The following is an 11491-nucleotide window of genomic DNA, read 5'->3' on the forward strand; positions in this document are numbered from 1 at the left end:
ATAAAAAAAAATATGTGCTCACCCGAACCATGAAAAAAATATTTTTTTATTTCAAAACTATTATCATTCAATCCAAATATAAATCAACTCATCATCACATATAAAACTTACTCCTATTTTTATCAAATATTGAATTTCTTTTTAACATTTTTCATTAACGAAAAGCCCAAGCAAAGCTCCCTTTACGCATTGCATCGTGGGTGGGAAAAAATATCAAAATTTTCAGTGTACCGAGGTTATCGTACCGAAAAATCGAAAATTTCGGTACGATATGATACCAATACTGAAATTTTCGGTATGGCTATGTAATTTAAAAATTTTCGGTATGTAACGAAATACCCAAAAAAGAATATAGCTTTCGATATAAAACGATATATACCATCAATATATTATTAAAATCCCGGTATATAGCAAAATTTCGATATAATCGATATGCTAATTATACATAACGAAAATGTCGATACACCAAGACTCGATATACCTAAATTTTCGGTACAATATTGATATTTATTATTCTTATATCATAATTTTCATTATACGACGTATAATTTTCGATATGATACGATATATTTTGTTTTTGTTTCACATGGTACATGATTGTGCTTTAAACGATATTTATATTATTTAATAATAAAAATAATTAAAGGTGGGGGCCATACCCATTTCTCTAAAACCATCTTCCAAGGACTTCCAAAGATACACAGTGTTTTGCGTGTTTTGCTTGTTTTGCCACTCCGACTTCTCTGAATGGTTTTGGTAAATTTTAAAGAAACATCAATTTATTATTTTTATAAGTTTTGTGATTGGACAAATTGCAAATCGGCAAAAGATTTAAAAAATAAATAAATATAGGCTTAGATGAGACTACGGGTCTCTTAAGATTAAAGCTATAATAAATTCAAAAAAACTTGTGAGACGATCTTACAAATCAATTTTATTATATCGATATTCTAATTGAATCACACATGGAAAATTATTACTTTTATGTCAAAAATATTACTTATTATTGTAAATATGAGCATGATTTATTTATCTCACTGATAAAAATATGTAAGATCGTCTCACAAAATACTATAATAAATTAGTTCCAATCACTCCAAATATGGTCCCAATTACAAATTCAATGGTATCTCATCCCATCATATTCAATTAATTATATAATAACTTTATGACAAATTCTGTGTCCACTCATAATCTTGAGATCCGATGGTTGAAATTTTGTCACATTACATATAGTGAATTTATCAATACTCCTTTAGAAAAACCACTTTGATTAATTTAAAAGGAGTATGTTTCTTGTGAGACGATCTCACGAATCTTTATCAGTGAGACGGGTCAACCCTACTGATATTTACAATAAAAAGTAATACTCTTACCATAAAAAGTAAAAAAATTTCATAGAGGACCCGAATAAAATATCTGTATCACAAAATACGACCCGTGAGATCGTCTCACACAAATTTTTGCCTTTAACAAATACCATCTATTTTATTTCTGAATAAAACCAAGAAAAAGACATTCTTCATCCTCCCATTCTTTTCCCCACTTTATCTTTAACTTAATTCTTCTTATTTTCAAAATATCTTTTTGTTTTCAAAATTTCTACGAATAAAAATTGACTTGAATATTAACTTTTACGCTTGAATATTTTCTCAGGTTTAGCCATTATATTCCTAAAACATGTCATGAAGTGCAAGTCTTCCATCTCCATAATATGATGGTCAGCTCCAATGAAAATCATTTCTTGATCATGCCTTCGTTTACAAGTACCATTAATACATCAATCGCAAAACTAACTCCATTTCTAGAATCAACTAATAGTTCTCAACTCCGGAAAACATATGGTTACTTGAAAACGCTACGAGGAACTTGAATGTTAAACGCCGTATGGTAGCAGAGAAGCCATCACAAACAAAGGAGATCATGAAAGGCTGGAAAAAAAACTTTGAAGTGGTGATGTTACATCAAGTAGAGAGTATACATCTTTGACTACTCAAGTTTCCTAAAAACAACAAATTATTCAGCATAGATGCAAGACTATTGCGATAGGAACGGCTCATTTACATAGCATGGGGATATGTATAACTTAGAATCTTGATGGAGCTGAGAAAAAGATCACCAATCTCTCATGCAGCATCATTCATTTAACAATGGAGGACATTAACATCAAGGACCGAAAACGAGCTCTTTAAAAGACGAGAATGGGGAACGAAGTCCATAGACTTGCGAATCTTTCCAGAAAGTATGTCCTGAAGTAACATGAAAATAAAGGGACAATAATAAAAGAAGAGTTTGAAATAATGGGCCAAAATAATTTCTACAATTGACTAAAGAAAGTTAAAAAAATAATGAATTGCTAAAGGTAAGATTATCAGAAAGCTTTGAGCATGCTGGAGAATGTGCACATCTGAGAGCAATTAAGAGAAGGCAAGGACATAAAATGGGAATAAGATAATTCTTGAAATAGGCCTAGCAATCATCCATATTTAGGCAATACTTCGTATATTTTAACTTTAACATGCATGGCATTAACTTAAATCATTAATGAAACATGATTATTGGACACACCTATCCAGGCAAAAAACGCAAGTGTTGCAGCCACGAAGAACTCCCTGCTTGTACTGTTTAAGCTGATATCAAATCACATTATTAGTAAACCAGTAAAGAACTGCCGCCCTGATTTTGTCAAAAGGGACTAATGTCTAGATAATATCAAACAGATTACCAGTACAAGCATAGAAGGTTTCCCCATCCATAAAACACACATCCCCAGCCAGAGCCAGTGAACCTGCAAATTAAGACGTGGTCAACTCACCAATTCTCCGCTTTAATAATTCCTCCGTCCCAAGACTAACATGTGTGTGATTAAGATGAAACCAAGTGGAGGATTGATTACAAAAGTTTGAAGTAACCGACGGATGATGCACAGCTTGTGCTAAAACAAAATATCTTCACAAGAAATGCTCCAGTTTGAGACTGAAAACATTGTGATTCAAAACTAGTAAAAAGCAAAATGATGTACTCCATTTTGATGTTCATCTATTCTATGTTTATTATACTAGCTAAATCACATAAACCACATTTTAAGGGAATTTAGTTCATAAATGGAACAGAGGAAATCAACATACCACATTAAGTCACGAATAAACAGGGCCCGTGGGAGCAAAAGTCCATTGCCAATCATGGCCAGCAACATTGTAATAGCCGATAATCCTTTTATGTTGTCAGGATTCAAAATATTCGTCCACTGAAAAGAAGATTTATTTCGAGCCGAAGTAACTCTCAAGGCCATAGAGAATGTAAATGAGCCTGCAAAGAAGAGCAAAGTTTACCATCTGCGCAACGGGCATCCACATGAAAAGAAGTGTGGCAGTCCATCCAGATAATGATCCTAGAATTTTGACACCTTTTTCAGGGAGTTTGCCCATCCGAGCCTGAAAAAATTAAGAAGCTGCGACATAAGAAGAATTTCAAAGTAAGGTTCTTTCTTGCAAATCAAGATAAGAAATTGTGCGAGCAGAACTCATATTCATTATCTAGCAGGTTAAAAAATTGCAGAAGCAATCAGCAGCCAATGTTTTCAAATAATTAAGCTCAGGCCAAGAGTAACTTCTAGCATCATATAGGATGAATCACAATACTGAGAATGTTGGCAACTGATACTCCGATAAAAACAAAATGCACAAATGAAATCATCCCAGCCAGGAAGTGGTGCTAGAATCTCTACCTTGAAATGAGCTACGTCAGAAACTAAATAGAGAATGCTAAAAAGACCTTCACAGAGAATAAATGCTAGGACATGTATGAGAAGAAACAATTGAATGAAGACGAAAAATTACAGGTTCTCTCCATGAGGTGGAGCAAAAAATGAAACATCCCGAAAAGCAAGCAGAGAAGTATAAAAAATTTAAATGATGACTCAGAATCACTTGAGGGCATTTGAGTAACGATCCTTTGATGCAACTATTATCACGTCAAGATAATAAAATGATACATCAACTTGTTTTTCTTCACATTTTCATGTCATTTTTGCTGATTTACTTTTTCTATACCTTTGTAGTTAAATTTTTTAATTTGTACAGTCAGTTTTCATGAGAGAGAGAAAGAAGATCCAAAATTTTAAGATCTGTATGCGTATAATCAGGTAACCATTGTCAAAAGGTGGGTTTTATTTGCTTATGCATCGTCAGAGATATGGGCGTAACCTTTCCATTTTTTGTGGTAATGCATTTGTTTCAATCTGTCCATCTTGAGCTTTAATGTGTATTAGCGATTAAACAGTGAAGCAGAAACCAGGAATGACATGCTTACCATAAGAACAGCGATTATCGCGGCGACGAATGAAATAACCCCAGGAAGGATAGAGTTGGGAACAAAAGGGACGAAGGTTGACCACATCACCTAAAAGCATCATTGGCGTACTTTTTAAGAAATTAATGTAGCATTGAAACCATATAGTATATGCATTTTTTAGCAATGACAGAGATTATTACTTGGGGAAGAACTGAGAGCCCACCAATGGTAATAAATTCTTCCCAAAAGAGCCAGATTTCTGATTTGAGCAAATCAAAATATTTCATAAAATTTAAAAAGAGACCAAAGGCAACCACAATCGAAATGCCAATAAAATAAGATATAGGCATAGCTTCAGCCAATGCCAACTGCAAAATCACGACATAAGTTGATATCACTCCTAATGCTTGCACCACCACTGCTCCAGTCTCCCTCTTCTTAATGAAGTATGACAGCAATGAAAGATTCCCGAGCATTCCAGTCAGCATACCCTTAAAAACAATAAAAAAAAAAAACAATTGATATGAATCAATCTTAGAGGTCATATTAACCACAACCCAAGTCCTAATGATATGGAACACTAATGCATTACAAGCCATGGGACAGCCAGGAGTGCTGACTTATTTCCTTCCAGAAGATTCCTGAAATTTAGTATGATCTGGGGAAGTTGCAGCAGTAAAAAAGGTAGATTTGCAACTCCTGCAAATTTACCCGTGACTGAATCCCATTGCTCAAAGCTCTCGCCTCTTTTCAAATTCACTGGTTCCTTCATATGAATTATTCCGTAGTCAGCAATGACGACAAGAAAAGAGAATTCATTCCATGATTTTTCAACAGTATTAGTGCCCGTGTTAATTATAAGGTAATTCTCGTAAATGCAAGTACCTCATCAGAGGGATGCTGATGGTCCTTGTTAAGCGCAAACACTGGTTCGAGATGGTGAGAGCTGACTGGACGGATATATAATGGTGCCTCTTTCTGCTTAAACTTCCCATCGATGACTTGTCGTATTTGTGGTTGACGATGACGACCGAAATCTAAACTTCGAGGATAGCAACTAAAGGAACACCTGTTTGATGGTAGAGAAGCTAACAGAGGTACCTTACACAAGGGCCGTAATGAGACCGCCATAGACTATAACAGAGATAAAAGAGCAGGATTATGTGTCCGGTCAGCTTAGACTAGTGCCAGAAACATATATAAAGTAGCATTTTCAAAAAAAAAAAAACCCAGTATTCCCCATGGATGTTCTTGTAGAACCCTGAAGCAAGTGCCAAAATTATCGATCAAACATAGCACAATGCTAAACTTTTGGGAACAGCGAAATAGCTGAATTCCAAACTACAGAATTCACCAAACCTCTTCAGCAATTGCAACATTCTTTTAAGTAATAATTTCACAAAGCTGCATTTTTTACACAACAAGAACTCGTGCAGACATCTTATCAATCAATTTGACTGCCTAATCAAGACCCTATCACCACATCTTCCTCCCATCAATCCGTAATCAAGCCAAGAAACACAAAGGGCTAAGCAAGTTGCCGTGATTCCACTCAAAGCCAGCCTCCCCATAACCAAAATTTCTACTGAGCATTTCAACAAGCAAGTAAACAACACAAACAATCAAAACTAAACACTCACCATTCCAATGCTCAATCCTTTCTTGCAACCAGCAGATCCAAAATCTCACGCATCAATAGAACAGGACGATTGAAGCATGAACATCAAGAAGAAAAATCAAGTCTTGGGCCAAAATTAAATGTGCGGTGCAGTGGTCGGGAGTGGGTTTCTTGAATATTGTGAATCAGAACGTAGAGGTGGCAGCATGTGAGAGGTGTAATGTGCTTGTTCAGTAGGACGGAAACAAACGATATGAGTTGTACGTATAGCCGCAAAATATCTTATTGGGATTCTCCATATTTAGATAATATATTTTTTTTAATGAAATATAACGACTTTTTTATTTAATTATTTGTTGGTTTAAAAAAAACTTACCTTCATCTTAGATCTTGACATAGAGTTACTATCATGTTATAATTGAATCTCGAATCTAGTATTTTATTTCAATTGTAAGATGTTAGTGTCCGATGCAATTTTTTTTAAAGTGAAATAATTTCCCTTTGTATATTTAAAAAGGAATAGGTGGTGAGACGGTCTAACGAATTTTTATCTGTGAGACGAGTCAATCTTATCGATATTCACAATAAAAAGTAATACTCTTAGCATAAAAAATAATATTTTTTCATGGATGACCCAAATAAGAGATGCGTATCACAAAATACGACCTATGAGACCGTCTCACACAAGTTTTTATCTTTAAAAAAATGCTATATGAAAATTGATATTAAAATTTTATAAATAATTAATCGATATATGATCTAGTTAAACAGTCATTTACCATTAAATATACATTTTATTGTTTTTCAAGAATATTTTATTGATTAAAACTATAAAAAAAAACTTGTATTTATTTTAAAACTGCAACATAATACAAAAACGGTAGAATTATTGATTAATACAAATATATATCAATTTAGTGATGGAATTTAACATCAAGGTCGGATTGCCATTGCTTCTTAGCCCGGCCTTTGAGGAGATCCAAATTTTTTTTATTACATATATATCTTGAGTTAGTGATATACTGAAATGAAAATTTTGCTCAATATTAAATAAAAAAGACTAATTTGAATATTTTATGTTTATAATTGATCAAACTCGATATTCTCTTCAATTTCAGTTTGAACAATTTAAAAAATATCAAGAAACTTTTGGATATTTATTCAGTTTGGAGAAGTTAAAGAGTTAGTTTTTAACTAGCTTGATAAAATATTGTATGAAACTTCAATAATTTTTTAATATGCTAAAGTGTCTGACGAAACTGAATGATTTATTCCCAAATACTTATATTGTCTATAAGATTTCGTTGATCATATTAATAATAGCTGCATCAATAGAAAGAAACATATAAAAATTGAAGTTAACAAAGACTTATTTTCATTAACACTGTAATTAGATAGATTAAATGAGCTATATATGTTCTTGATTAACAAAGAATGGTTTGACAACTAGATTATGCATATTTGATAAATATTTATGTAATTTTTTAAATACTTACTAACTTGTTTTTTTATGTAATATATTGTTTTTTTTTTTTGTATATATGTATTGATTATTGTATTTATTCTTAGCTAACTGAAATTTTACTGTTATTTAACCTAACAACATGGCTCATTTTTAAATTTTCGCTTCAGACCCGGCCGGCAAACACATGTACGGCTCTGTTTAACATATCAGATTACAAGTAATTAATTAGCAGAACATGCGACTGAAGAAATGAATGAAACACCTTGTTTCACTTGGGAATCATCAGCTTCCTCAGGACCTCCACACAACTTCGGCTTGAATCCCTTCTGCAACATCTTTTCAATCTCTTCGGACTACAGCCTGATTCGGATAGAAGTTTCCTCAAATATATGTTAAAGTTAAAGAAATCACCCTCGCCTCGCCCTCGCCTCTTTAACTTCGCCCTGATCAAGGTCTTCCAAAGAAAGATCCGGCCTCATGCTAGAAGTTTACTCAAATATTTGATCAAATTTTCCCCCATAACAGAGAAAGTATTAATAAAAAGTGTAAGAATGGGGCATCATGATGTTTCTAATCTGCCTATATAACCATCTAGATGATCTTAACAACGGCTGGAACTCCTGCTACCCCAAGCATCCAATGCCACGTCCATTCGTCTGAAAATGCATCCGCAATGTGGTTGAAGATGGACATAATCACCTAATTAAAATCCAATGTGAGCATAAAATTTCTGAAAAATAAACTACCTTTGTGAATGCTAAGTTGATGAGATAAGCCAAGCATTGTCCTCCTGTGATCAGCAGACCATTGCTCCGCTGATCCTGGCAGGGGCCGCCTCAGAAATATAAAGTGGTGCGGTCATGGATGCCATTCATACTCCTAAACAGATTAGTATTCTTCCAATAATGATCATCCAAGGGCCTACAACCAAAGCCATGATAATTGCGCCGAAGATAAAAAAAGTCATCTGTCGAAATCATGGATTTTTTTCGGCCATATTTGTCGTTGATCATTCCACCGAAAGCAGCAGCGCCGATGATAGCTCCTGCTACTGCCATGCTCACCATTGTTTCCTTAACGTCGATGAACAAAAACAAGTATTTGCCACAAACAAAAAATGGTATGAATCTTAAAGAAAATTTACCTACAAGCCATGTGTGTCTGTCCACATATGGATACTCATCTCGAATGTAGAGCAGGGCACCAGAAATAACACCTAGTAAGCGTGCAACACAAACTTTTTTAGCCATATGAAATCTGCTGAAAAACCGAATTCGAAAACTGAATAGACAGAGGAGTTTCGTAACAGTATCATAACCAAACAAAAGCCCTCCTATGCCTGCCGGGAAGGCCAGATGCATGATATAAGGTGTGTTCCAAGTCGCGTGCCGCGTGAATTCCTTTTTATGCGGTTTTGTAACGCCTCCCTCCATTAGATTTCGAGCTCGAAAAACCAACTTCAACACAGTGTTTCAAAATCAACCAAAATCTTATGCCTTAATAGCAAAACATAGCGTGCAAGTTCCATTTGTTTAAAAAAATACATTCAAATATAAACCAACAATTCAAATATGAAGCACGTGCAACTTGAGATAATAATACGAAAATAAAGTATAAAACTGAACAACACTGAGATGAAAACCCCTAAAATTATTAGAGGTAAAAACCACGGTTAAGATGAAAAGATTTCCATTGTAATATTTTATGGTGTACAACACTCCCTGTGTTTTCAAAGAGAACACAAATTCGAGAACAAAACACCTCACAAATATTATAGAATTAAGTACATGTATTGAGTTGAGAGAAGAACTCGATAATGAGATGTGTTGAATTGTCATTTTATAGATACATCATTCAGTGTGAACCCCTCGTCCGAAATTTCAAATTTACTGTAAAACGTGTTCCTTGATTGCTGCAGAATTTGTAGGAGTGTGCGTTTATATAGAGAACCATTGCAAAAGCCTCAGCGTATCCGAAATCTAGCAATGTGTTAGATTCCTCATCCGATATTATTATTTTTTTTATTTTGGGATTCATACTTACCCGAAATTATTTTAGAACAATTTATAAAAATAATAATATAATTTCCAAGTCGTGAGCTAGCATTCCGTAAATTTATCGCAATAATAATTGATTAATTTTCTGATTAATATATATTCAGTACGTAGATATTTATTGTGGTAAAAACTTGTATGAGACGGTCTCACGAGTTGTATTTTGTGAGACGGATCTCTTATTTGGGTCATTCATAAAAATTATTATTTTTTATGCTAAGAGTGTTACTTTTTATTGTGAATATCGGTATGGTTGACCCGTCTTATAGATAAAGATTCGTGAGACCGTCTCACAAGAAACCTACTCATTTATTATTAGTCATAACAGTGATATCGATATACCAAAATATTATAAATAAATAAATATTTTGTACAATTAATTTAGTATTTGAGATATGGACATATATATCTATTTGCAAAATTTATAAATCTTTTTGAAAATTTTATTTGTATGGGAGAATTTTATTTTCATAATTTTTTTAGGTTGTTTTTTGATTGACGGATTTGAAGTCATGATATTCAAACCGATTTGATCGTTTTGATTAATTTATGTTGGTAAATTTTAAATGGACTCATTTACTAATTTCTTACATCCAAAATATGTGATATTTCATATGCATTATTCAAATCTTTATTCAAATAAAATAGGGTTAATCGCATACATTATCCCTGTGAAATCCTGATATTGCTAAAAAAACTTAATGAAAAAAACGTTTATTAACTCTCTGTGTTTTCAAATCTTGAGCACACACATCTCCATATTTTCAAATCCTGAGCACATCCACGGTTGTTCGTATTTGTTTTCAGTGTATGTGTGTTCAAAATTTGAAAATACAGAGAGCTAATAATCATAGAGGTTTCCGTCAATCTCGAGATTTTACAACGATATTGTATATAATCAACACAATCAAATAACTCCATCAAAATCAAATCATTTTGTCCAAGCACAAACTTATGTTTTTCGCATTCTCAAATCGCTAAAAATCTTGTCTTTTGGTCCAATGAAATCTATTTTCCTAATTTGAGATATATCTCGACTTCGAGACCCACGTAAATCACTTTCTCAAATTATGAAAAAATCGGTGTCGCAACACTTACTATTATTGTTCCCCAATTTTCTTGAATAAAAAGAGTTTCATTAACGATCATTTAAGACGATGTTTCACGTTTGAGACTCGATTGTAACGTTAATTGTCTTCCCAAACTTAAAAAAAAGAGGCAAAAACTTGTGTGAGACGGTTTCATGGATTATATTTTGTAAAACAGATCTCTTATTTAGGTAATCCATGAAAAAACATTACTTTTTATGCTAAGAGCATTAATTTTTATTGTGAATATCGTTTCTCACACCAACCATTCCAACAAGCACATTGCTTTATTAAATTAGAAATTTTCGTCCACAAATCATAATTATAAATTAGCACATTGCTTTATTTCTTTATTAATTAATATACATCAAACAAATTTTCAAATAATTAATTAGAATATTTTTCTTCAATGCCTTTGTCCAAGATTTTGGTGATTGTGGAGAACACTAACATTAGAAGATGATTCTCCACCTTCAATATCATTATTATCAAGTTCCCAAGATTTTGTAGCCATTTTCTTCCCTTGGAACTTTTCAGTCTTCACAATTTCTTCCTCAACATGCTTATCATCTTCAATGGACAGAACAATTGCTTGTGGTCCATTAGGTCCCTCCACAATGGCTTCCTTTATCTTCAAATGCTCGTCGGTACGTACGATATCGGTTTCTTGAATCGTCGTCTTCTTCCTCTTCTTCATGAAGCACCATAGTGCCAGCAAGCAGAAAGCAAGGAAGAAGATGCATCCTAACGATACGAACACGACTATAATGATCGTCTGGCCGTTATCAGGAGACGGTGGAGGTGGCGGTGGGACGACATGTGGTGGTGGTGGTGGGACGACATGGGGTGGAGATGGTGGAGGTGGCGGTGGGACGACATGGGGTGGTGATGGTGGCGTCGGGGCGACCGGGTGGAGGGGCGGCGGCGGGGGCGGTGAGATGGGGAAGTAGGGGATATTGGCAATGGTGGACAT

The 11491-nt window shown here is 34.0% G+C and overlaps 2 protein-coding genes across 2 annotated transcripts; both read right to left on the reverse strand.

The window, feature by feature from the left end:
• Positions 1-1917: 1917 nt before the first annotated feature.
• Positions 1918-6164, reverse strand: LOC142520549 (maltose excess protein 1-like, chloroplastic). The gene is made up of 10 exons (XM_075623570.1): positions 5934-6164; positions 5179-5427; positions 4886-5059; positions 4494-4784; positions 4312-4401; positions 3333-3434; positions 3129-3247; positions 2726-2788; positions 2569-2630; positions 1918-2249 (listed from the first exon to the last, which is right to left on the reverse strand). Exons 1-10 carry the CDS (start codon positions 5934-5936, stop codon positions 2167-2169), a joined length of 1236 nt encoding a protein of 411 aa, XP_075479685.1. The 5' UTR covers positions 5937-6164; the 3' UTR covers positions 1918-2166.
• A 4676-nt stretch (positions 6165-10840) lies between these two features.
• LOC142521298 (uncharacterized) lies at positions 10841-11491 on the reverse strand. Its single transcript, XM_075624522.1, has one exon. It carries the CDS (start codon positions 11489-11491, stop codon positions 10925-10927), a length of 567 nt encoding a protein of 188 aa, XP_075480637.1. The 3' UTR covers positions 10841-10924.

This window comes from Primulina tabacum, chromosome 12 (assembly GCF_025594145.1).
Source record: "Primulina tabacum isolate GXHZ01 chromosome 12, ASM2559414v2, whole genome shotgun sequence".
Lineage (NCBI taxonomy): Eukaryota > Viridiplantae > Streptophyta > Magnoliopsida > Lamiales > Gesneriaceae > Primulina > Primulina tabacum.